Source organism: Equus asinus, chromosome 29, assembly GCF_041296235.1.
Source record: "Equus asinus isolate D_3611 breed Donkey chromosome 29, EquAss-T2T_v2, whole genome shotgun sequence".
NCBI classification, from domain to species: Eukaryota; Metazoa; Chordata; class Mammalia; order Perissodactyla; family Equidae; genus Equus; species Equus asinus.
Window position 1 is genome coordinate 32,675,768 of NC_091818.1, and position 27,404 is coordinate 32,703,171.

At 39.7% G+C, this 27,404-nt stretch overlaps 2 protein-coding genes across 5 annotated transcripts in view; one reads left to right on the forward strand and one right to left on the reverse strand.

Annotated features, from left to right (window-relative positions):
* The window catches only part of HSPA14 (heat shock protein family A (Hsp70) member 14), a 29,807-nt gene extending 28,987 nt beyond the window's left edge, over positions 1-820 (reverse strand). Inside the window, exon 1 of the mRNA XM_014855921.3 lies at positions 680-820. Coding sequence (XP_014711407.1) covers positions 680-736 — 57 coding nt within the window. The 5' untranslated portion in view covers positions 737-820. The remainder of the gene's footprint in view (positions 1-679) is intronic.
* A 254-nt stretch (positions 821-1,074) lies between these two features.
* Positions 1,075-26,626, forward strand: CDNF (cerebral dopamine neurotrophic factor). Of its 4 annotated transcripts, none has more exons than XM_070500952.1 (5): positions 1,075-1,195; positions 13,218-13,435; positions 18,995-19,122; positions 20,187-20,328; positions 25,325-26,626. In XM_070500952.1, exons 2-5 carry the CDS (start codon positions 13,270-13,272, stop codon positions 25,501-25,503), a joined length of 615 nt encoding a protein of 204 aa, XP_070357053.1. In that variant the 5' UTR covers positions 1,075-1,195; positions 13,218-13,269; the 3' UTR covers positions 25,504-26,626. The 4 variants fall into 4 exon arrangements, with proteins under 4 accessions (XP_070357053.1, XP_070357055.1, XP_014711409.1 ...); XM_070500954.1 differs by having other exon boundaries at positions 13,263-13,435; XM_070500953.1 differs by lacking the exon at positions 1,075-1,195 and adding an exon at positions 1,215-1,342.
* Positions 26,627-27,404: the final 778 nt, after the last annotated feature.

Here is a 27,404-nt window from a genome sequence, read left to right on the forward strand (position 1 = left end):
ACCCTCCCGGCCTCCCGCGGCCACCGCGTCGCCCAGACCCTCCCGGCCTCCCGCGGCCACGGCGTCCCCCAGACCCTCCCGGCCTCCAGCGGCCACCGCGTCCCTCAGACCCTCCCGGCCTCCCGCGGCCACGGCGTCCCCCAGACCCTCCCGGCCTCCCGCGGCCACCGCGTCCCCCAGACCCTCCCGGCCTCCCGCGGCCACCGCGTCCCCCAGACCCTCCCGGCCTCCCGCGGCCACCGCGTCCCCCAGACCCTCCCGGCCTCCCGCGGCCACCGCGTCCCCCAGACCCTCCCGGCCTTCCGCGGCCACGGCGTCCCCCAGACCCCCCTGGCCTCCTGCGGCCACCTCGTCCCTCAGACCCCGCCGGCTTCCTGCGGCCACGGCGTCCCGCAGACCCTCCCGGCCTCCTGCGGCCCTGCAGCCCCCGGGCGCCGCGCACTTGCGTCGTCCCCACTTTCCGCCAAAGCGCAGTAGGCTTTCCGGAGGAGCTGCGGGGTATGAGGCCAGGTCCGCCAGGCCCTGCGCCTCGAAAATTCCCCGCAGTGACGCCTCTCCGCGCGACGTCCCTAGGTCCGCCACACGCGTCCACAACCCCGTAGGTGACCAAAGGACTGGGCGCCGCCCCCAGAGAACGGGTGGCCGACATTAGGCCCGTAGCCAGCCCCCACTCCCTCACCTTATAGACGGCCACGCAGGCTGAGGTGCAGCCTAGGTGAACTCCGATGGCCGCCATGAGGCGGCAGAGACGGCGGCAGCCGGAGCGAGCGGGTGCCCAGCAGCACCAGCTCCCGGCTTCGGAACAGCCCCATCAGGCACCGCGGAGACTTCACGTTCCCGCCCGCCCCTGCGTGCGGGCCGTCCGCCGCGGCCTCTCGCGTCACCGCCAATCAGCGTGAAGGTCCCGCCTTCCCCCTCGAGCAGTGGGCGAATAGCTTTAGTGCGTCTCTCTCCGCCCCGCTGGAGCGTCACGGCGCATGCGATAGAGCGCACGCGCCAGTCGGGGAGGGACAGGAAGGGGCTCCTTCGCCCCACCCCGTTCTTTGCCCCTTTCGTGAGAGCCAATAGAAACTCGGGATTGAGTTGCGTCATTTGTGCTAGCAACACCCGGCAGATTTTTTCCAACCACGCGGCTCGCTTTTCTGTGTCCCCGCGCAGCCCCCGGCGACAGCTGCGCGGCTGTCGGTGGACGCAGGTGGGCGAGGTGTTTGGGGCTGCGGGCTCAGCATGTGGTGCACGAACCCAGCCGCGATGGTGGCCTTTTGCGCCGGGCTTTGGGTCTTTAACCCGGTGCCAGCGCGGGGCCAGGAGGCCGGGGGGCGGCCAGGGGCCGACTGTGAAGGTGAGCGGTGTGAGACCTGCTTGCATGGCGGCGGCACCGCGCTGCAGCGCAGCTGTTGTGGGCTTTGGCATCTCCCAGCGCTGGCTATAAATAACATGTCACAGAGGAAACGCAGGCCCTATCCCTAGTTTCCGATCGCCTTCGCCCAAGCCTGGGCAAAAGTTCGAGCCAGGCCCGGGATGTGACTATTAATTTAAACTGCCGCAATCAAAGCTGGGGGGTTTGGATTTGGATTCGATTTTATGCAAACACATCTAGATTCAGACGACTCTGGCGCCAAATTGATTGTGCTGCTCCTAACCGTCGAGACTTGCCTCTCCTTGTGCAGGCGATGTCTTTCAAGTTCGAATTCGTTTGTAACTCCCAAAAGGAAAATAAAACCTGAGAAGTTGTCTGTGATTGAGTTGAGGTAGCATAAATCAGAGGACATAACTAACATTTATTAGACTTTACAGAGAAAAGTTGCTTTACAAAGGAGTTCGTTAACTCCTTAGAATGAGGAGGAACACAAAAGAGTGTTTGCTTTTCTGTTCACAATCTCAGCTGTGGACTTGCAGTCAGAACACGTGGGTCTAGGTGCCAGCAAGCCCTCTGGCTTTGAGGTCACGCTGGCACCCGGTTCTTGCAAAATCAGCGCGATGATACCTACTTCAAAGGGCTGTTAACAAGATCAAAGAAGATAATTAGCTATGCTAGCCCTTTCCTTGTGGACTACTGTAGCACTTACAATGATGTTTCATTCATTGAAATTAGTTTAAATGTACATCCCTCCCATCCTTCCTTGAGCTTGCGAATCTGTCCTTAACAGGAAATTGTAAGGTTCACAATATATGGTGAATGAAGGGATGAGTATAGATCGTACTATAACTAAATAAAGTCTTCATAATTGGAGCCCAGTTTTCTATCAGTCCTGCAATAATGAAACTTTTCATCAGAAATGTAAAATATCGATGTGATGTTATTTTTAAACTTTTTGTAGATATATTTATGCAGCTAAGTTACAATGTTTAAAGATCTCTTATAACTGTGTCCTATACGTTTAAAGCAGAACATGTGAGGCATGAACAATTGGTTTGATTAGTCCTCAGTAATTTAAATTCCTGGAGGGTCTACCTAAAAACATTTCAGAAGTGTCAAAGCGTCTGGATCAATTAAATGTGAAGCTTATGCCATCTTTTCTGAATTTATTACAGCATATGGTGATTATTAACTTGCATGTCTCACTAACCTGGGAGTATATATCCGTTTGTTAGATACAGAAGTTGTAGAATCACAGTGAAGGAAATAGTAGTTTTAGAATAAGAAGAACTGGATTCTAGATCTGGCTCGATTACTGCTTTTGAACCTCAGCATTAGCCACTTATTATCCCCTCAATGTATATGATTAAAATGCTTTATGTGTGTATATATATATATACACACACACACACATATATACATATATATATATATATATACACACATACATACGTATTTTAGGGCAAAGTTAAAAAAACTGATAGTCCATGAGCCACCTGGGACCTATTGATCAATTTGATGAATTTTATTAAGGTCACAAAGTATTTTGAAAAACACAAATTAATTGGCTACATTTTAAAAGTGGGAAACTTCATATTAAAGAATTCAAATTTCTGGTTTTTCTTGAAAAACCAAGTGACCTGTCAAGACTAGCCCATACGTCCATGTAGTGGGAATTGGCTGTGGCTGCTCCTTTCGGAAAGGACATGTGTTTTCCAGGTTTTGGTTGTTTTTCCTAGACTCAAATTGCTTTCCCCGTTCATTTTACCTGCCTGACCCCTGTGAATATTTAAGTTTCTGAGTCCTGTTGTATGTCACGAGAGACTTACTGAAAAGAATGTAAATGTTTCTGGATCTGTTTAAAAGGATTGTATTATGAGACTATTTTTTAAAACTTTTTAGTTTGAAATAATTATAGATTTGCTCATGGGACTATTTTTAATAAACAAAAACCCACAACACAAATAAAAAGAGTGTGGTTATCTGGTTATAGCAATAAACACATGCCAGGAACTTTAGATTACAGTTTGTTAGGTGATTTATGGTGAGATTATTCTCTTCGTATTTCCATTCTGATCTTGACTTCTCTGTGGCGTGGGACACTGCTGACTTCTTTCTCTTTCAGAAACTTCCGTCTCTTGATGGCTATGACACTGCTGCTTCTTGCCTTTGCTTCCTGTCTCTGTGCCCACTTGTTCATAGTGTCTTTGTGGGCTTCTGATTCTCTAGCCATGGCTTCAATGTTAGAATTTTCCAGAGTTCTGTCTTCTGCACGCCCTTCTCAGTCTACACAGTCTTCTGTGCAATCAGAATCGACCTGCCTATAGTCTGATTAATCCCAAATGTTTATATCCAATTCACCTCCTTTCTAGAGTCCCAGACCTTGCACCCGATTGACTACTGAACATCCCCACTTAGATATCATATACCTTAAATTCAACAGTCATACACCAAGGTCATCAGCTCCTCCCCTTCTCAATCTCCAAAACCTGTTATGCTTCCAGTGTCAGTATCTACCTGGTCAATTAGACTACACTTCTCTTTTCTCCCTGATCCCCTATGCCCATCAATCATTGTGTCCCTGATTCTACCTTCTTGTTGGCTCTGCTCCTTTCTCCTTCCCCAGCTCCAATGCCTTGTTACAGACTTTCACCATTTTCACCTTCCTTCCTGCCAAAACAGCACCCTTCCTGCCACCTTTCTTCCTCCTCTCTAGTCCCCTGGCAGGGTTATCATGTTACTCCCTTACTTAATATCTTTCATTGGTCTCCCAATTTCCTCTAGGTATCTGCCTCCCCTTCCTGTAGTGTTCAGTAATTGTTTTGGTCACCTCCATGTGTGCACTCCTTCAAAGTCAAGACTGTTTCTCTCACCACATCATCTCCAGCGGCTACCACGGTGTGGGGCGTATAGTAGGGCACTCAGTTTTGTTGAAGGAATGTATGCATACATGCCGAATAGGATTTTACGTAACTTTTACTGAGTCAAAAGTATATCTTTAAAAGTACAAGTTAGAATTCCCAACTCGCATGATCTAGGTAATATAATGGCAGAGCAACAGTTGAAGTATAAAATCATATGAAGGTGTATTGTGGGAATAGAGTAAGAGCTGTGAGGCATTTCAGCACTGGGTTTGTTTTATAGATGAGAATTGGAGGTCACTGCGAGACTAATGATAGTTTCTGCTGACTTGTAGCATTGATTATTGTGGCAGGCATCTCCTTTGCACGCTTAGTATATTTTCTAATTAAACTAAGAAAATACACATTGGCAAATGTCTCATTTTTCATATTTTATCAGTAGCACTTAACACAGCTGATCAGTCAGTTGGTCCCTGCTTTTAACGCTTTCTTCACTTGTCATCCTGGACACGGTCACTCACCCTTTGTTCTCACCCTACCTCACTGGCTGCTCCTCTTAGACTTTTTCTGGTTCTTTCTCATATTCCCAAGTTCTAAACAATAAGTTTCACAAGACTGAGACCTGAAACCATGTCTCTTCTCCACCTCTCCTTATTCTCTGGTCCCTTCTCTTAAATACCGTTCGAATGTTGATGACTTACAAATTTATGTATGTAGACCTTACCCCTGAACTCCAGAGTTATGTATCCAGCTGCTTCTCACTGTTTCCAGTTGGATATTGTATTAGTTAGCGTTCTTGAAAGAAGCAGAACCAACAGGAGAGAGAAGGAGAGAGAGATTTATTTTAAGGAATTGCCTCACCTGATTATGGAGACTGAGAAGTCCAAAATTTGCAGTGGGGGCTGGCAGACTGCAGACCTAGGGTAGCTGATGGTGCAGATGAAGTCTGAAGGCAGTCTCCTGACGAATTCCCTCTTGCTTGGGAAGGCCAGTTTTTTTTTCTATTCGGAACTTGAACTAATTGGATGGGGCTTATCCACATCATGGAGGACAATCTTCTTTACCCACAATTCACTTATTTAAATGTCAGTCTCATTCAAAAACGCCCTCCAAATAGACACAGAAAATTAATCATCACAGATGTCTAGAAGTATCTCAGACTTCACGTGTCAAGACTGGATTCCTGCTTGTCTCCACACACTTGCTTCTCCTGCGGTCTTCCCAGTTGAGCAAACGGCGACTCCATTCTCCACTTTCTCAGGCCCGAATCCTTAGAGTCATCCTTGACGTCTCTCTCTTTCTCTCTCTCACATGCCGCATCCAATCCATTAGCAAATTCTTTTGGCTCTTCCCTCAAAATGTATCCAGAATCCAACCAATTCTCCTCACCTCAGAGCTACCATGCTGGTCCAAGATGTGCAGCTATTTTAAGACCCTCAGAGCTGGTTTCTCTGTTTCCATACTTTCTCTCCTGCCACCTGTTCTTCAGACAGCCTCCAGAGGTATACTTTAAAAATAACGTCAGAAGACTGCACTCCTTTACGCAAAACCTATAATGGCTTCCCTTCTCAGAGTAAGACCCAAAGTCCTTACCATGGCTTTGGAGCCGTAGATGACCTGCCTATTTGACCTCATTTCCTACTTTCCTCCCTTTTACCCACTCTACTTCCACCACACTGGCCCCCTCACTGTTCTTGGACCCACCAGGGATGTTCCTACACCAAAGCCTTTGCACTATTCTTCCCTCTGCCTGGAGAGTTCTTCCCAAGCGGTCCACTCAAGTTGTTCTCTCACTTCCTTAAGGTCTTTGCTCAGATACCTCTTTATCTGACAGGCTTTGCCTTTATCACCCCATTTAGGAAAATACTATTACCTTGTCACCCTCTATCGCCCCTACTATGTTTATTTTTCTTCATAGCCACAAGATACTTTTATTTGTTCACTAGAATGTAATTCCTGAGGATAAAGACTTTGTTTTCTTCATTGTTGAATCTGAGGAACCTAGAATACTGTCTGGCACTTACTAATTGCTCAATAAATATTCGTTAAAACCATGAAGGCCTGGCTATTACATTTGGTGTTCTGTTCCTGTTAATAGCATTAGAAACAAATATAACTTCAAACTCTAAGAGATGACATGACTGGCCCTCCAGCTGAAAACAACTAAAAATACTGGACAAAATAAAAACATAAAAATATTTTTAAGTGTATGTGCGTAAGGCACACCCAGAGGCCCAAACCAAAGTGAAATTGGGAACCAAAAGAGGTGAAAGGAACCCCAAAGCTGGCTTTTGCCTTGAGGGCATTTTCCTCACAGGTGATCTGAGAGCTTAGGTTTTCATGGCTTTGGTAAAATGAAGAGAATGAAGACAAAGTTCAGGGTCTTCCCAAGTTGGGAGTGCAATAGTGGATCCTCCTGTCAATTAATTTTGAGTCCCAAAGAGCTAGACTTTTATTATAAAAGCTGAACTGGAAATAATCAGGACTCTGCTATCATCTTTAGGGACTAAAAGGAATTGTACTATTTGAACTTTTTACTGAGTAAAAGGAAAAACAAAAATGTCTCCACACAACTCATAAACACAATCTAGCTCACATATGGGTTGAGGCCCAAATTTACTCTACCTGGATGATCTGAAACATCTGAAACTGAGAATTTAGTTTAAAGGGGTTTCAAGCAGGGATCAGCAAATGTCAGTCCTCCCTACAAGAATCCACCTTCAATCCAGTCTTCAAAGAATTCCCACAAAGTGCTAAGAAAGAAAGCTCACATTCAGAAAAGTTATAAAGCCACGGGGAAGAAGGGCACCATAAGCAACAGCTAGTTGAGACAAGAGACAGAAGAGGCACACCTGAAAAGGCTTCAGGTATTGGAATTATCAGGCACAGAATATAAAATATGTTTATTATGTTTAAAGAAATACAGGAAAGGATTGAAAATATGAATAAAGAGCAGGAGGCTATTAAAAATGTGTGACCATATTTGGAAAAGAAACAAAATAGAAATTAATGGATTAACAGCATATTAGACAGAGTTGAGAAAAGAATTAGCAAGTTAAAAGATTGAAGAAATATCACTAAGAGATTAAGACATAAAAAAATATGAAAGAAAGGAGCAATGAGGATAAAAAGAAAAATTCCAACATAGGTTAATTGGACTTCCAGAATCAGCAGAGAGAGGGTATGGGGAGAGCAAATGAGATAATAGCTCATTTTTTTGAAACTGATGAAAGTCATCAATCCACAGATTTGCAAGTCCAATATACTCCAAAGAGTATAAATGAAAATATCTGATTAATATCTAATCATATCATAGGAGAATTGCAAAACACAGAGGAAAAAAAGAAAAAATCTTAAACACAGCCAGAAAAAAAAAAAAGACTGATAGCTTTCAAAGGAATGGCAATTAGACAAACAGATGATTCAATAATGAAAGGCAGCAAGTCACACAACTAGTAGGTAGTAAAGCCAGGATTTGGACCCAGAGAGTCTGACTTCAGAGCCCAAGCACTGAGTCACTGCCTATACTGCCTTCTGAGTGTGGCGCTGGAAACTAATTTATTTAAGGCAACGTTAAAAATAAAATTGGAACAATGAAGTAGGATACAAATTATTCAAGAAGTTCTGGCTGTTCTTAAAGTCTTAACTCATTATAACACGTATTACATACCTGGGTAGAAATCTCCCTTAGTCCTGGTAACACCCAATAATCTGGTGTCTTTTTTTTCCTCCAAAATTAAGCTGGACCAGATAGTGGGGACTGACTTCTGTTCTAGAAGGTGTAGATGGAACTATTGAAAATAATGTTCCTATCCCATGGATAGTTTAATAATTCAACAAACCTGATTTTAAACATTTTATCATTATCTTTTTGAAAAAGTTGTAGCTTTTTTTCCTGCAGGTGGCATTGTTATATTTTTCAAATACCATTTTCTCCTTTTGGGTTCTGGCTAATAATTGCTTAATTGAACTATGATTTCACTTAAAAATGTTTAATTCAATTTCATTAATATTGCCAAATATTTTATTGAGCATGTTGGGAGTTTCTGTGATAGTCAAAGATGTTATGATAAGTTTTTAAAATAAATTAGGAGGTATTTCAAACATACAGAAAAATATTTATATGATATATGCTTAGCATCCAGATTAAATGTTAATATATTTGCTACAATTCTCTCTCTCATAAAATAAAATTAGCTGCCTAAGTCTGATTCTTTTTCTCTTATCTTTCCCCCCCTTTACAGAGGAAATATTTGTTCTGAAGTAAAGGTATACTTCTCATCTATTTTTTGAGAACCTTTACTATAAATGTATGTATCCACAAATAATCTATGCATTTTCTGTGATCTTAGATCTATAGAAATTGTACATTGTACATATTCATTTGCAACTTTTTCCACTCAACATTATATTTGGGCATTTGTGCATATTGATAACTATAGATGAAGTGCATTCTTTTAAACTCATCTCTAGAATTCCTCATTATGAATGAGATACAGTTTATTTATCTATTCTCCCTTTGAAGGGCAGTTAGGTTTTTTTCCCCACTGCTACGTAATTTTAAACAACGCTGCTCTGAATATTCTCATACGTGTCCCCTTGAGCACAGGTGTGATAATTTCTCTAGATCATAGAACAAGAATTGCTGAGTCATGGGGTACATATATTATCAACTTAACTTTTTTCTATTGGACTTTGTTTTTCTTACGGATATTTAAGAGTTCGTTTATTCAGTCAAAAAATGCATACTTAACACCTAAGCTAGGTGCCTAGCTGGGGACAGAGCAGTGTGGCTGAAGTGGGAGAGATGACAGAAGCTGGGGGCTGAGAGGCAGTGGAGAGTCAGGTCACCCAGGGCTTTGCAGGACATTGTGGGACTTTGGAGCATCCTCTGAGTGATATGGAAAACCACAGGAAGGTTCTGAGCAGATGAAGCAGCATGCTCTGTCTGTCATTTTCAAAGAATCACGCTGGTTCATATTTTAGGAATCTAGTGGATCAGATTTATAGCAATCTTCTGGCCAAGAAATACTGACAATGCAGGACAAAATATAAAGACATAATAAAAGAACCAAAGAGCTGAGAAGATACAATGTTTACGACGGCAAAATTGAAGGGAAAGAAGCCATCCTGAGAGGTAAACTGAGCTTACAGCCCTTTTGCCCTGAGGATATTTGCCAGTCAGAGTAAAGATGATCTTTGCTGAGGAGGACAGAAGTCAAAGCCCAAGATTTGTTTTAAGTGGGGAGTTTGTCTACTAGGAGACTCTTCCTTGTTAGTCTGGAATTCCCAAAGGGTTACTCCATGAGAGTAAGGTTGAACAAGTGATAAACTTAACCCATCCCTACCCAAGGAGGACTATAAGGAAAACTTCCTTGGCATTGAGCAGGATAGAAGACAGAAATAGCTACATCTCTGAGAGATTATGACCACAAGAAGTCCCTCACTTGGATTTGCAGCTAAAATTCACATCGGGGGGTCCAAAAAACATCAAGCTATCAATTTAGTTTAAAGCACTCCCTGGCTAGTAGCCCCTAGACCTGATAAATACAAACACAAATCTATTACGGAAATAAGGCACCTCCATCTTAGGCCTCAGATAATCTCCACACATATGAGTCTCATGCGGGACAAAATAAGCAAGCACACAAAGAAACAAGGCACCACGGCAAGAAGCTATAGAAACATCAAAAGCAGAACCATACGAAGGCTTTAGATATTGAAATTATCGGACCGTAAAATAATTATGTTTAGTGCATTTAAAGATATAAAAGACAGGAAATAGGAAACTATGAGAAATGCACTAGCAGATTTGAAAAAGAACTAAAGAGAACTTCTAGAAATAAAAGAAAAACTCAAAATTGAAAACGCAATGAACAGATTTACTAGTAGAATATAGAGAGCCAATGATGAGATGGGTGAACTAGAGCCTTACTCCTCGTGGTCCTCGTACCAGCAGCCTTGGCCTCTCCTGGTAGCTTGTTGGAAATGCAGAATCTTGGGCTCCACTCCAGACCTAAAGATTAGAATCTGAATTTTAATAAATGATTTGTATGCACATTAAAGTTGATCTAGGAGGGGACCAGAGATTCTTTATTTATAACAAACTCCCAGGTGATATTTATGCTGTTGGACCAAGAACCACAATCTGAGTACCAATGAACTAGAAGAAAAGTTAGAAGGATTATATGTAATGCAGCACAGAGCAACAAAAGAATGAAAATAAGGAAGAGAGACTAAGGGACATGGAGAATAGAATGAGACAAGCCAACATATGTTTAATTGGAAGGAAAGAAGAAAGAGAATGATGCAGGAGCAATATTTGAAGAGATACTAGCGGAGAATTTGCCAGAACTGAAGAAAGACACTAATCCACAAATTCAAGAAGTCCAATAATAGATAAAAAGAAACCCACATCTGGGCCAGCCCTGGTGGCCTAGTGGTTAAGTTTGGCACACTTCGCTTTGGCAGCCCAGGTTCAGTTCCCAGGCACGGACCTACACCACTCTGCAGTGGCCATGCTGTGGTGCCGGCTCACATACAAACAGGATACCTTGTTTTACTCTGCTTTGCTTTATTGCACTTCCCAGGTATTGTGGGTTTTTTTCATTTTTTGCTGAGGAAGATTTGCCCTGAGCTAATCTTTCCATGCCAAGCTTTCTCCACTTTATATGTGGGTTGCTGCCACAGCATGACTGACAAGTGGTGTAGGTCTACACCCTGGATCTGAACCTGCGAACCTGGCTGCTGAAGTGGAGCATGCTAAACTTAACCACTACAACACCAGGCCAGCCCCAATACTGCGTTTTTTTATAAGACCCTCCCCACTCTGGCAAAAAGATTATGACTTGCTAAAGATGATGGTTAGCATTTTTTAGCAACAAAGTATTTTTTAATTAAGGTATTTATATTGTTTATTCAGACATAATGCTATTGCACACCTAATAGACTACAGTATAGTGTAAACATAACTTTTTATGTGCTGGGAAACCAAAAAATTCGTGTGACCTGCTTTATTGTGATATTTGCTTTATTGTGATGGTGTGGAATCAAACCTGCAATATCTCCGAGGTAGGCCTGTACTTAAAATTTATAAATTCCAGAACCAGCCCTGATGGCCTAGTGGTTAAAATTTGGTTCTCACTGTTTCAGTGGCCCAGGTTTGGTTCCCCAGGCATGGAGCCACACCACCCGTCTGTCAGTTGCCATGCTGTGGTGGTGGCTCACATAGAAGAACTGGAAGGACTTACATTTGGATATACAACCATGTACTGGGGCTTTGAGGAGGAAAAAAAGAGAGGAAGACTGGCAACAGATGTCAGTGAATCTTTCCTTGCAAAAAATTTAAAAAATAATATAGCCATTGCAACTCATCCCTCTGGCTCCCCAACATAAAAAATAATTTGTAAATTCCAAAGGAATCAGCTAAAATGGTTGAAAGAGAAAGTTTTGAGTTGGGGGGATATGGGGAAGGAAAGGCAAGAGACACTGTTTTTTACAACAAACCTTTTATAACTCATTAACTTTCAACTGGTGGGAGAGGGAGAGAGAAGAAACTTGGAAATCACAAGTATAAAAATTATTTTAGAATTTTTTTTTAAAAAGGAGTGGAGAAATGGGATGGTGTTTGGGGTGGGGAGATGTGGGGTTGAGAGAGGTTTTCCTTGTTCTGAAGAAGTGAGAAGTAACAGCATGTTGCAAGCTAATAGGAATGAAACAGGAGAGAGAGAGAGAGGTCAGAAGCGCAGGAGCTAGAGTTGATAGGATCTCCTTAGCAAGTGGAAGGGTTGTCACAGTTCATTTATAGAATTAAGGGAGAATATGTAGGTACAGGTGTGGTAGGTGCGGTGGCAAAGCAGGCGAGGGTCCTCTCCTGGTGCTTCTTCTTTTCCCTCAGAGAATGAGGAAGCAAGATCATCAGGTGGGGAGAGGATGGGGTGGAGGTGCTAGACTAAGTCTGAGGAGAGAGCAGCTGTGCAATAGCCATTTTGGGAGTGGAATATAGTGTGAGTGAGGTCAACGTAGTAGGATTGTTGGGCAGCCTTGATGGCTCACTTGAAATTAGCGGTCATAAATTTAAAGTGAGAACAGTGAGCATGACTGTGCTATTTCCTCCAGCCAAGTTTAGGGAGCATAGGTATAAAGTGGATGGACCGTTGGTTTTAACCAGGATTAGGGTTTTGCTGGGTCAGTACAACAAAGAAGAGAGATGCAAGGGAGATGAATGTGTATGCACAGGACTGATTATATTATTGAACCACAAAATCTAAGCTGGGTAAAGAAGCATGGTGAAAAGGTGGAAGAATTAATGGATTGTATGACCTGGTGGTGTCAGAGAATTGTTGGCACTGGGACCTTAGAGGACATGAGCTGGACAGATGAGGTGATGGACAGATGATGGGATGTTTCAATGGAGATTATGGAGAGGTTAAAGTCATTGTTAATGACTGCACCTAAGGGTTATGACTATAGCGATTTTTCATGTATTCTGGATATTAATCCTTTGTCAGTTATATAAGTTGTAAATATCTTCCTCTAGTCTGTGGCTTTTCTTTTCTTTTGTTTATGATTTGTTTTGCACCACAAAATGTTTAATTTTGATGTATGCAAATGCATGATCTGTGTCTTGGTATCTTAAGAACTTCTCTATCCTGATATAACAAAGATAATTTCCTATATTTTCTTCTAAAAGTTTTATAGTGATGCTCTTCCCATATGTCGTTATTCACCTGGGATTCATGTTTGTGTGTAGTGTTAGGTAGACGTCTAAGTTTACCTTTTTCTGTTGTAAGTTGTCCTAGTACCATTTATTGACTAGTCCATTTTTCCTTCACTAATTTTTAGCGTCACTTCTGTCCTATACCAAGCTCCTCTAGATGTGGTTTTGTTTCTAGACTCACTGTGTTGTTCTATTGCTCTTTTGTCTAGTTCTGTGCTGGACCTACAGTGTTTTATTTATTTATTTTTTTAAAGATTTTATCTTTTTCTCCCCAAAGCCCCCCGGTACATAGTTGTATATTCTTCGTTGTGGGTCCTTCTAGTTGTGGCATGTGGGATGCTGCCTCAGCGTGGTTTGACGAGCAGTGCCATGTCCGCGCCCAGGATTCGAACCAACGAAACACTGGGCGGCCTGCAGCGGAACTCGCGGACTTAACCACTCGGCCAGGGGGCCAGCCCCAAGACCTACAGTGTTTTAAATGCTGTAGCTTTACAAGTAAGTCTCCATACTGTTAAGGTCCACTCCCCAAACTCCTTTTTCTTCTTCAAATATTTCTTGGCTTTCATTTGCTCTTGTTTTTTTAATACGTATTTTTGGATCAGCTTGTCAAATCTATAAAATCCTATTGGGATTTTGATTGGAACAACGTTGAATTTATAGATCTACTTAAAAATAAGCGTCCATAATATTGAACATGGCATCTCTTCCCATTTCTTAGGTCTACTTTCAGGTCTTTTGATAAGGTTTTGTAAGCGTTTCCTTCAAAGTCTTGATATATATATCATTAAATTTATTCCTATTTACCTAGAATTTTTGTCACTATTGTAAATCATATCTTATTTTAAATTTTCAGTTTCTCATTGTTTATTCCTATATTAATCTTATATTCAGCAATTTTGCATAATACTCTCATTATTAAAAATGTACTTCTGACTCTTGGAATTTCTACATAGACAATCATATAATCTGCAAGTCATGGCAATTTTGCTTTTCCCTTTCTAATAGATGTCTTTTGCACCAGCTGAAACAGTGTCCAGTGTCAAATACAAGAGGTGATAAAGGACAGCTTTATTGTTAACTAGGACATTTGCTATAGGGTTTGGTAGATATCCTTTATCAAGTTAATGAAGTTCCCTTCCATCTCTAGTTTGCTAATTATCTGTACATGTATTTTTGCTTTAATCCTGGACAGAAATTAGATTTTATCAAATACTTATACATCTATTGAGATGATCATATAATAAATTACATTAATAGATTTTCTAATTTTAAACCATCTTGGCAACTAGCGAGATTCTTACTCGGTTATGATTTTTTTTTTTAAAAAGATTTTATTTTTTCCTTTTTCTCCCCAAAGCCCCCCGGTACACAGTTGTGTATTCTTCGTTGTGGGTTCCTCTAGTTGTGGCATGTGAGACGCTGCCCCAGCGTGGCTCGATGAGCAGCGCCATGTCCGCGCCCAGGATTCGAACCAACGAAACACTGGGCCGCCTGCAGTGGAGCGCGTGAACTTAACCACTCGGCCACGGGGCCAGCCCCTCGGTTATGATTTTTTTAATGGGCATTTTGTTTTCAAAAGTGAAGTTGACCGATAATTTTTGTCTCCTGTTGTCCTTGCCTGTTTTTGATATCAAGGTTTGATCGATCTCATTAAAAGCTGGGGAGATTTCTTTGCTTTTGTTTTCTCTCCTGTTTTTTTTTTCTCTGTGACAGTTTATTTAGGATAGTTTTGGTAACTTGGCCCTTTTCTCTCCAGTAGATTTTTAAATACTGATTCAATTTTTTAAATGATTTTTAGGACTGTTCAGGTTTTTGTTTTTGTTTGGATCCATTTTTGTTTGTTATACTATTCTAGGATGTTGTTCATGTTATCTATTTTCTAATTTACTGAAATAAAATTTTTTATGGTGTTTTCTTATGATTTCTAAAGTGTCTATGCTCTCTGTAATGTCTTCCTTTTTATTAAGAATGTTCTATAATTTACATTTTTTACCAAAACGTCATGTCTACACACAAATTTAAAATGTACATTTTTTTTGGGGGGGGTGTATGTTGAAAAATGTTAGACCCCTCCTCATTCCTCTCTATTTAGTGCCTCCCAAATATTTTAGCTGTTTCATCTGAAACCTATTTTTATTAACCTAAATAAATTGCTTAAAATGCTTGTTCTCAATTTTCCAGTTTTTGATATCTATTACCTTCCTACTATGGAAAATAAAGTTTTAGATCTATTATATCCACTCACATACATCTCCCCCATTTCACATATGTTTATATCACCATTTTGGGTAAATATCTATTTTATGGTTTACATTGTTGTGCCCATGTAAATACTACTCACTGCTGGGTTATCTAGTGCACCAAGACTTCATCTTTCATGGACATCTTTCTCCCCTTGAATTAATTCTGACCTCAATACTTTCTTTGATTAATGTTTGTTCTAATCATTAATACATCGCCACATTTTTTTTTTCTTTGACAACTGAAAATCATCTCTGAACACATTAACTATGTCAGGTATTCTATTCGTTTCATTTTCTTCTTGGTGACATAGTTCCTGGGACTCTGCTCCTGCTTTAATCTGGACAGGCTTCTCTTCAGCTGCTCCATTGCTGTCATCCTTGGGCTCCCTCCCCTGCCATCCTGGGAATTTCCTTTACCTCCTTCCTGTGTTTTAGCCTTTGTTTCCTGGAATCCATGCCAGCCCTTCATTGGTTCATTCCTCTATTTTGGTGAAGACTAGGGTCCTGAAAAACAGTTGATAAGAGTAAGATTTTGAGATCTTGAATGTTGAAAATATCTTTATTTACCTGTACTTTTTAACTAACAGCTTGATTGTCTTATAGAATTCTAGATTGAAAATGTTTTTTCTGTCAGAATTTTGATGACATTGTCCCATTTTCTTCTACCTTCCAGTGTTAAGAAATCTAATGATATTCTACTTTGTAATTGTTTAATAATAACAATATTAGTGCTGTTTTTTTGCTTTCTGCAGAATTGTAGAATCTTTTCTTTTTCACAAGTGTTCTAAAGATTCTTGATTTTTGTGCTTTGGTATTGATATTTTTCAACTATTGGAGGTCTAGCAATCCAAATATTCATGTTTCCAGTAATGGGGATATTTCCTGTATTGTTTCTTTGAAAATTTGCTCTCCTATTATATCTGTCTGGAACTGAATTTCTTAAATTTTATTACCCATTTTCCACCTCTTTGATTTTTGGCTTACTTTCTGAGGATTTCTTTTTTCAACCTTATCTCCTAAATAAATCCTGTGTTGAGTTTTTTCTTTAATTTTAGCTATCATTTTTAATTATTGAGAATTCTTACTTGTTCTTTGGTTGACTGTATATTATTTGATTTATCACTTGACAATTCTTTAACTTATCACTTTTTTCTTGCTAGGTACTTGTCTATTTTTACCAGCTATTGGTTTTATTGATCTTTATTTTTTCTAATTAATTAATTTCTTTTGTTTTATTATTTAATATCTTCTACATTCTTTTGGTTTATATAGTTATACTTTTTGAAACTTCTTGAGTTGAATGCTCGCTCATTAATTTCCCATTTTTTTCTTTTGAAAGGTATGCATTTGATGTTATGAATTGCCTTCTATGTACTGCCTTAGCTGCATTCCTTAAGTTTTATATATAATACTTTGATTGGAATTAAGTATTAAAAGTTGCACATTTCCATTACTACATTTTCTTTGACCCATGGATTAGTTGGAAGTGTGTATTTGAAAGTTTCCAGGCATCTGGGGAGCAGACACTGGGTGGATCATTATTATTTGCGTTACTAGTTTCTAATTATGTTCAGAGAATGTGGTCTGTTTCATACAGGGTTTTTGGTACTTCTTGAGATTTGCATTTTGGCTTAATATCTGGAAAATTTAAGGAAATATTCCATATTTTCTTGAAAAGAATGAGAATTCTCTAATTTAGAGGAGAAGGGTTCCATATATGTTTTAGGTCAAGCTTGTGAATAGTCTTGTTCAAATCTTTAATGCCCTTATTAACTTTTGGTCGATTTGATCAAATAACGGATGAAAGGGTGTTAAATCACCCTTGTTGTGAATTTGTCGATTTCTTCCTATAATTCTATTAGAGTTTTCTATATTTTTAGGCTTTGTCATTGGCTGTATACTAGTTCATTTTTTTTTTTTTTGTATTTCTGGTAAATAGTCCATTTTATGATTAGTAGTGACTTTTGTTATCCCCAAGAATGCTTTATATAACTAAACCAGATTTTGGTTAGCATTTTCCTGGCATATCTTTTCATTTTTAAATTTCTTAATTTTGTTGTTGCTGTTTGCTTTTTCAACCCCTTTCTGTAGTCTCACACTTTTTATGTAATGCCTATAAGTAGCATGTAGTTTTTTTGATAGTTATGTTAAAAATATAAGCTCAAGTTTAATATATTTATGTATATTATGATTAATGATATATTTGGATTTATTTCTCCCACTTAATTTTGTCAGTTTATAGAAAATCTTATTGTGCTGTTTCTTTCTCTTTTTTTCCCTTTCCTGCCTTCGAGTAGACTGACAATGTTTTAAAAATCCCTCTCATGCCCTACACCAATATTGACCTAGCAGCAATCTATTTATATTTTTTAGTTATTACCCTTACGTTTTTAACATACTTAACTGGCTAAAAATTAATATGACAACCGTAATGTTTCCCTACCTTCCTCTACGATGATGAAGGATCTTGGGAAGCTGAACTTGAATTCTCCTTTATTTCCCATCTTATGTTTTAGGATTGTCTTTATTTTCTTATGTTTATACTCCTACATGTTCATCATTATTGTTTATATAGTTTATTTGTATTTAGATTTTTCTCCCATGTGCCATTTTCTTTTCTCACCATCATTTCTTATAACCTGATCCTCCTTTCTGGATTTTGTCCCCTTCTTCCTGAAGTGCATCCTTCAGTAATTCTCCTCTAGTGCTTGGTATATAGAAAGTAATCAACAAATCCTTATTCATTGAATAAATTAATTTAATCAAATAAGCATAGTTTAAATTACTTTAGGTATCTAGTTTGTGTATTCGAGTGACTTGTAGATCTTGCCTCATTTATCAGACAGGTAGACAAGACACCTGATTTTTGGAGTACTGGGGACAGAGCACATTACCTGGGTTTAGTTAATACCATGAATCAAGAGGAAGGATAGAGAGAACCAAGGGCCTGAGCACCCTCCTCTCTTCCCCGCTATGTTTCCGTAGAGGTCTCTTTCTAATATCAGGGCTGTTGTTTTCAAGCATAAGCCTCTCTGCTTGCGAGGGCTAGACACTTGCCCAATTGGGAAAGCAAAGTGGGAAGGCAGGCTCCTCCTACTGCAGAGTAATCTAATGGATGAGAGTGTGGGCCCAGAGTCAGACCACCTGGGATCTAGTTCTCTCATTACCACTCACTGGGCACATCAATTGGCCTCTCTTTGACTAAGTTTCTTCATCCGTAAAATGAGGGTAGGAATGTATCTGTGTTGTAGCTCCGTTGTGAGTATTGAATGAGTTAATAAAGATAAAGAGCTTAGAACAGTGCCAGCACCTGTAAGCACCCAACAGATGTGAGCTACATTTGTTGTTATTGCCTGTGCCTCTCTTGAGCTCCATCTCTTCCCTTGCTCTGGACCCCGGAATTGAATATGATTGTTCAAATTGGGATTTCATTTCAGGTTCATGGTGATGGAACATATAGACACAGGCAGACTACCAAGAGGCCTCATTCAAGATACATATTCAGATTTTACTCTGTGCTTTAAGCTGTCCCAAGCATCATATCCCATAGAAAGCCATATTTTCTTTTAGGGTTAGCCAAATTTCGTAGGAAAATTCTCATTTTAGGTGGAACTTAGTTCCAAAGATTGATTGATTCAATAAGCTCATATTATTCAAGGCCCCAATGGCCTGAAACCATTCTTGCTTATTATTTGAATCCGTTGTCACAATTTGTTGAATCATACTTACTTTTTTATTTGGTGAGTGGAACATATAAGCGGGTGTGGAGGTGGTTATATTGTACATAAATACATTTTTTTGTTCCTTCTAGTATGTAAGGAATTCTTGAACCGATTTTATAACTCCTTAATAACCAGAGGAGTCAGCTTTTCTCTGGACACCATAGAAAAAGAATTGATCGACTTTTGCTTGGATGTCAAAGGAAAAGAACACCGCCTGGTATGGTCAATTTTCACCTTTCATTTTTCCCTTGTGCTTGAAGAAAACTGCTAATAGTTTCATTTCTCATCTTGGACTTAACGTTCTCCTGTTTAGATGCCTGCCTCAAGCATGTTCATTGTAGACAGCAAGCAGAAATTAAGCTTTCAGTGAAATGTGGTCATGTGCATTTTCATCTAGAATGTATCCGGTTTCATTTTGCTTCCTGAATAAACTACAGGCTGCCAATTCCATGTTTTCCTAAATGAAATTATACAATTGAATTCCTAATGAGAATTTACGGTCTGAGTTAAGAGTGGTAGACTTTTCGTTTCTTACCAAAACAGTCAAGCCTATCGAAACATTTCATATCATTATTTATACATAACTAAGGAAGTATCTGTATTTTGTGGTAACAGTGTTTCATGGGTAAACGTAGATGACTCGTTTCAATATACTGTTTTACATCACTAAAGACAATTTTAGGCCAATTCATGTTGCCTAAAATTGTCCTGTTCAATTTGCTGGTTAAATTTGCATTGTTGACTGTCCACCACTGACACATTGTGAAACTCTTGGCATTTATTTGTGCCATTAAGTTTTATATTTTTAATCGTAAAATGTTAGGTCAGGTAGCTTAAAAGGCAGTATAGTGTGATGGAAAAGGGCAAGGATTCTAGAAGCAAATGCTAGATTTTTGAATTCAATCTCTTTTACTTGCTACTGGGGTGACCTCCAGTTGCTTGGGTATAAAATGGGGATGATGATAGCGCTTACTTCATAGGATTGTTGTGAGAAATAAGTTCATAAATTTAAAACCCTGAGACCAGTGCCTGGCACAGAGAAAGACTTAGCAAATGTTGGCTCTTCTGATTAGTCTTGGAGCATCATGTAGATTGTAGAGCACTTCTAATTAGGATGATCATGGGAATGGAGTCATTTGTTTCCTGGTGTCTTAGTCAGCAGGGGTTAAAATTGAATAGCTGGGCCACAAAAACTAGGTTAACCTCTTTCTTGCTTCTTGAAACTACATAACTTGCTTTTTTCAGTGTCTGGGACACTAAATTTTCTCCATTCTCCTTCAGTGCTATTATCTAGGAGCAACAAAAGATGCAGCCACCAAGATCCTAAGCGAGGTCATACGCCCAATGAGTGTGCATATGCCTGCAGTGAAAATTTGTGAGAAGCTGAAGAAGATGGACAGCCAGATCTGTGAGCTGAAATATGGTATAATGGAGTCCAGTGTTTTCCCCCCAAATGTCCAAAGTATCGCCTATTCGATAAACATAGGCCGTGTTTCTAAAAAGTCAGTTTTAGAAGGAAAGGAATTCTCCATTTGCAAACAAGTTGCTGGGCTGCTGAATGGTGAGTGCCATTGGAGCTCCTTTTGGGGAAGAGAAATGAATACTGGCACAACCAGCATTAGGTAAAACTGTCAACCCAAATAGCAAAATTCAAACTCTTAAATTACCAAGGCAATGTTGACCATGTACGTCAAGGAAAGATTCAAAATATCAAGTGAGCAGCTGCTCATAACGATTTGGCTTTTGGTAACCTCTTAAGACAAAAGATTCAAAGGTGGTGTAAGGACTTTGAAGTTTTAAATGTGACCATATCTTTCTTCCTAGATTTGTCTGTCATTCTGCCAGTTTTAAATGTTAGGAAATAGGTTATTCACATCAAATCAGGTTTTCCCTGATAAAATAGCTGTATCAAGGGTGCCCAAAATAAAAAAGCAAGGAAAGGAAGGGGATGTCCTATTTTAAAATATTATCTTTGGCCTGTAAATTTCACATACATAGAACTATTCTTACACTGAGAATTTGCATCTGGGCCGGCCTTTGGGGTAGATTGATTAGGTATGATACAAGGCTGGGGGATGCCTCCCTAAGCCCATCCTTAGCACCTGAAATTCCACCAGAAAAGACCCATTTCTTGCTCACTTGCTTGCTTGCTTTCCTGTTTTTTTGAGGAACACTTACCCTGAGCTAACATCAGCTGCCAATCCTCCTCTTTTTGCTCAGGAAGATTGGCCCTGAGCTAACATCTGTGCCCATGTTCCTCTACTTTATATATCGGACACCTGCCACAGCATGGCTTGATGAGCGGTGCTAGGTGCGCACCCAGGATTCCAACTGGTAAACCCTGGGCTGCTGAAGCAAAGTGCGTGCAAACTTAACCGGTATGCCACTGGGCTGGCTCTAGACCCATTTCTTTTGCTTAAGCCATTATTTTATGTTACATACCCAGTGTAGTACTGTAAACTACCTAAGTAATTAGCACCCAACTCTGAATTATTTTAGTCTGATTTTCCAACATAGCTGTGTAGTATGCCGATGCACTATAGCCATATAACTGGCTTTAAATAAATTTAAAGCTGGAAGATACCAAAGACAACCTGTTTCCCAATTTGCCAAGGGCGGGCCCTAACTTCCAGGCTGGTGATTATGGGGCACGCATCTCTTTTATTGGTTTCCCAGGAATGAAGTAGAGGCAGGAACCACTGACTCCGTAAAAACAATATTCACAAAAGGGACAAACCTGTGCTGATTCTTTCATCGAACAAATTTATTTTGAGTAACATCTACTATGTGCCAAGGGTCTTACTGGGCTCCTTGAATAACAGAAAAATTAATCAGATATTATTGAGAAAAAATGATCACTTACTAATGTTTTGGCAATGCTGGCCACTAGAGGCCCCTGGGGAGCCATGAGCTAGGTTGGTGTCGACCTTTTCCTTGCAGTTTTAAGGTATCATAGAAATTTTCCCCCTTTTAAAATTAATGGCAGGTGCCAAGTTCTGTGGAAAAACTCAAAGAAACTATCGACACTTGCAAGAAAGTATTTTTCTCCTTCAACGGTTTATCTTGAATAGAACACTAGTTCTAACTTCTTCTTCCCAGCTTGTTGTTGGCAGGAAAGTTGAGACTGAACAGGGGCCTACGAGCTGTGGGATATTAATAATCTGGGTTATAAAAGCGTCTGCTTTTAAAGGGAGCCTGTCAAGTAAGCCATGAAATTAACCAACAAGATAAGTGTAGATTCGGATTATGTTATCAATTAGGAAGTTGTCATTTGGTTTTTGACCTGAAAGTTCTTGCTTGCTCTGTTTTTAAAAGAACAGAGATCACTATAGAAAGGTAAGGGTCTCTGGAGCACAGAGTGCAGCTGACGCTCGAAATAAAAAAAAGGCTTTAAAATTCAACTTTTATTTATTTATTTCCAGCTTTATTGAGATACAATTGACATAGAACATTGCGTAAGTTTAAGGTGTACAATGTGTTGATTTGATGCACTTATATATTGCAAAATAATTACCACCATGGCATTAGCTAACACCTCCATCATCACATCATTACCATTTCTTTTTTGTGATGAGAACATTTAAGATTTACTCTCTCAGCAACTTTCAAACATATAATACAATATTATTAACCATAATCATCATGCTGTATATTAGATGCCCAGAACCTATTCATCTGACAACTGGAAGTTTGTACCCTTTTGCCAACATCTCCCATTTCTCCCACCCCCTTGTCCCTGGCAACTGCCATTCTACTCTTTGTTTCCATGAGTTCAGTTTTTTTGATTCTATGTATAAGTGATATCATACAGTATTTGTCTTGCTCTGTCTGACTTATTCCACTTAGCTTAATGCCCTCAAGAGTCTATCCATATTGTTGCAAATGGCAGGATTTTCTTCTTTCTCATGGCTGAATAAAATATTCCATTGCGTATATATACCACATCTTCTTTATCCATTCAATTGTTGGTGGACACTTAGGTTATTTCCATATCCTTACTATTGTGAATCGTCCTGCAATGAACATGGGAGTGCAGCTACCTCTTCAATATCCTGTTTTCCTTTCCTTTGGATATATACCAAGAAGTGGGATTGCTGGATCACGTGGTAATTCTACTTTTAATTTTTTAAGGAACTTCCAAACTGTTTTCCATAGTGGCTGTACCAATTTGCATTGGTACAAGGGTTACCTTTTCTCCACATCATCTTCAACACTTGTCTCTTGTGTTTTTGATGAAAGCCATTCTAACAAGTGTGAGATAATATCTCATTGTGGTTTGATTTATATTTCCCTGATAACTGGTGATGTTGGGCACCTTTTCATGTACCTGTTGGCCATTTGTATGTCTTCTTTGGAGAAATGTCTATTCACTTCCTGTGCCCATTTTTTAATTAGATTGTTTGGATGTTTTTTGCTATTGAATTGTATGAGGTCTTTATATTGTTTAGACATTAGTCCCTTATCAGATATATTATTTGCAAATATTTTCTCCCATTCATTTTGTCCATGGTTTCTTTTGCTGTACAGGAGCTTTTTAGTTTGATGTAGTCCCACTTGTTAATTTTTGTTTTGTTACTTGTACTTTTGATGTCGTAGCCAAAAATTCGCTGTTGAGACCAACGTTAAGGATCTTTTTTCCTGTATTTTATTCTGGGATTTTTTTTAGGCCTTACATTTAACTCTTTAATCCATTTCAAGTGAATTTTTGTCAGTAGTATAAGATAGGGGTCCAGTTTCCTTCTTCTGCCTGTGGTTATCCAGTTTTCCAAACACTCTTTATTGAAGATACTATTCTTTCCCCGTTGAGTATTCTTGACTCCTTTGTCCGATATTAGTTGTCCACATATGCAAGGTTTATTTTTGGGTTCTCTATTCTGTTCCATTGGTCTGTGTGTTTGTTTTTATGACAGTACCATGCTGTTTTGATTAGTATAGTTTTGTAATATAGTCTGAAATCAGGAAGTGTGATGCCTCCAGCTTTGTTCTTCTTTCTTAGGATTGCTTTGGCTGTGAGGGGTCTTTTGTGGCTCCATACAAATTGAGATTTTCTGCTTTTGTAAAAAATGCCATTGAAATTTTGATAGGGATTGCATTGAATCTGTAGATGGCTTTGGGTAGTATGGACATTTCAATAATATTAATTCTTCTGATGCATGAACATGGGATATCTTTCCCCTTGTGTCCTCTTCAATTTCTTTCATCAAAGTCTTATAGTTTTTAGTGTATGGATCTTTCACCTCCTTGGTTAAATTTATTCCTAGGTATAAAATCCACTTTTGAATTAGAGTATGCTTATTGCAAATTCTTGATAAGTCACTTGACAATGATGTTAGGTTGTTAAAAGGTTTGAAATGCTGCATTCCATTATGCAGGGAAAAAAAGGGAAAGGACTCTGCATGAGAAGTCCTAGGCTGCCACTAATTGTTTAATAAGTAAACTTAAATGTTGTCTCCATGTTCAAACAGACACCTGGTCTTGAGGAAGGAGAAGGAGACTTTCCTTTGAAAGAGCAAAATTGCCCCTTTCTGATAGGGAAATTCCCCCTTTCTGATAGGGAAATTGCAATCATGAGTGTATTATAGATGAGCTTAATTTTTCTTCTATTTTTGGGCTTGGCAATAGAGAAGTAGCTGAGTTCTTGACATTCTCTGCAGATAATCTGTAAACAGGAAAAGAGTAGCTTTGTTAGAGGAGTTAGATGTTGGTGATGGGTATTGCTGGCAACGATGTTAGGAGCCAGATTGCCTGGCACCAAAGCCCCAGCATTAGAGAAGTTGGTGTCCCCCAAAAGACTGTAAACAAATCCTCTGATAATACAGTAATCCCAGCAGGGGGGATCAGGTGAGTTTAAGCAGAGATCCGAAACAATTGAGGATCAGTGAGAATGCTCCTAATCTTATTCACGTTTGAGTTTCTTTAAATTTGTGTTTAAAAACCCAATAGTGCTTTGTAATATGTATGCTCATCTGTTTCACTGCAGACATATCTTTGTATAAAAAGTGAACCATAACTTTCTAGTTAATTACTATCTATGGTTTTCAGTTGGCCACACACAAGGCCCTTCCAAGGAATTGCCTTTTATCACTTTCCTTCTTTTCGCCTTATCAGCAGCAATGAGGAAGCAGTGCTGTTCATTTTAGCCCTGGAGTGGTAGCAAACACTGCAAAGCTACAGAGGCCCCTGTTCTGAAGCAAGTCTAATTCCGCGGAGAGAAATCTGATAGAACGTGAATTCTCCCAATAGCTTTGTATGTCCCACATTTCCCTTAGGTATGTCTTGGTTTTCATAGAAATTGGAACTATTCCCCACTTCGGATCATAGGGCAATCAGCACCGAGATAACTAACACCATTTGCCTTTCTACATTTTCATACTTGTTTTCGTTTTTTAAAAACTGTGCTTTCCCTTTTTGTCATTTAGAAAAGAAACTGGACTTGGCCTCAGTGGACCTGTCGAAGATGAGAGTAGCGGAGCTGAAACAGATACTGAACAGCTGGGGAGAAGAATGCAGGGCCTGCGCAGAAAAATCCGACTACGTGAATCTGATCAAAGAACTGGCACCCAAGTATGCAGCGATGCACCCCAAAACAGAACTCTGACCCTTGGAGGCCAGTGCACCATTGATTGTAATGTGAGACAAAATGACCCTCTAGGATGTGGATGTGTTGGTTAAGAGTAACCAGGAGTTGCGCTGTGTATGGTCACATACTTTTTGTTTTCATGCTACACCTCAGCATTGGCTACTTGGGTTTATAAGTAAAACTGTTAATATTAGTGGTATCTCACATTTAGGGTACCAAAACCTAAAAGTGCCTTTCTCATAATTTTCTTGTAAGAACTGTGTGAATTATCATTGCCTATCTCCTAAAACTGGGAAAAAATGAACCACTGAAAACTTGTTGGAGTAAATGGATCCTAAGAAGGAAGAGAGCACTCGGAGGCCCTTTCCGTGCACTAATTTTTAATTAAATATATTGGATTAGGACAAAAGAAACAACATTTAGCTTCTCGAACTCCAAACCTGAACCCAAAATAAGAATCTGGCATAATCAAAAGTTTTTTAATTAGTAAACTTTGTATTTTTAAGTGCGGATCACTCTACGCTCTAGCCGTCTTTTGGTGTCAGAAATGGAAAGACAGGAGGCACCACATGAAATTAGTGTTTCCTGTATGAAGAAAACCTATTTAAAATCTGTATAAAACTACTTAAAGAAAATAGATCACTAATCCACATAAGTATAGCCAATGTCTTAGCAAACTGTATCAACACTTACACAGTTAACTGAACCCAACTCAATGTCTTGACCCTCCTTCCTATCCTAGCAGTCAAGCTGTTGATAGAAGATTAAAGCGTGTTAGGAGCACCTGCAGGCAACGTGCGCTGTATAGTTCTTAATGTTATTTTATCAGCTTTAAATTGTAAAATCACTTTTGACTCATTTTCTGGCCACATGAGAATAAGAAACCCACTGCAGAAGTGGCTGCCTATGCATGGCCGGTGGAGGTGGGGAACCATAGCAGAGCAGTTTGAGAGAACTTTCTGGGGTGATGGGAATGCCCTATATCTTGATTGGGGTGGCAGTTATGTGGGTGAATATGATCATCACACTCATCCAGTAGTATAATTAAGATCTGGGCATTTTCTTGTATGTAAATTGTATCTAAAAAACTGCTGTAGAAAGATTATTTGAAAATTAACTAAAATGAATTGATTGAAAACATCTTGCGTGTTTAAAGAATGGCGCTTACCAACTGGGAGTCCTTTTGGGGAGTGGAGGAGAAATTTTCCAGACTGAGAGTATACATGGCAAGCATAATTTCCACTTTTTTTTTTTTTTGAGGAAGATTAGCTTTGAGCTAACATCAGTGCCCATCTTCCTCTACTTCATATGTGGGACGCCTACCACAGCATGGCTTGCCAAGCAGTGCCATGTCTGCACCCAGGATCTGAGCTGGCGAACGCCAGGCTGCCGAAGTGGAACATGCGCACTTAACCACTGCACCACCAGGCTGTCCCCCTAATTTTCACTTTTAAATGCTGTACAGTTAAACGAATTTTCCATTGGGCGGTTGGGATGTAACAGAACTTGTCAGAGAATTAGCAGTTAGTAACCTAAAAATGAGAATTAAAAAGCTTTGTTGTAATGAGCAGCCAAAAGGGTGATTGTTTCCGGATTTTGGTAGCTTGATCATTATGTGCAAAGCACTCTATTTGGAATTATATCCTTAAAAGCCCAAAGTTAGGTTTTTTACTGTTTATAATCTTCATGTTTGTTTTCCTTTAGTGCATTTTTGAACCTATTAAGAAACTCATTTAAAAATAGTATGTTTGATGTCTGATCTCAGAATCAGGTCATATGTCTCAGGGTTATTTTTTCAGACTATAAATCTAGCTAGTAGGAACACTGCCCAGCAGAACATTCAAATCGATCATGTTTAGTGTGGATTTTTCAAAGGGCATTTGCTCTAAGTCAGTGCTACTTAAAACTTCTCAAACTGT

What these genes read in the sequence shown, in the direction of transcription:
- CDNF (XM_070500952.1), top strand. Translation starts at nt 13,270, where the DNA reads ATGTGGGATGCTGCCTCAGCGTGGTTTGACGAGCAGTGCCATGTCCGC. An exon ending in TAAATGCTGTAGCTTTACAA is followed by an intron (nt 13,436 to 18,994) that starts GTAAGTCTCCAT and finishes TGTTCCTTCTAG; the next exon opens with TATGTAAGGAATTCTTGAAC. An exon ending in GATCTGTGAGCTGAAATATG is followed by an intron (nt 20,329 to 25,324) that starts GTATAATGGAGT and finishes TTTGTCATTTAG; the next exon opens with AAAAGAAACTGGACTTGGCC.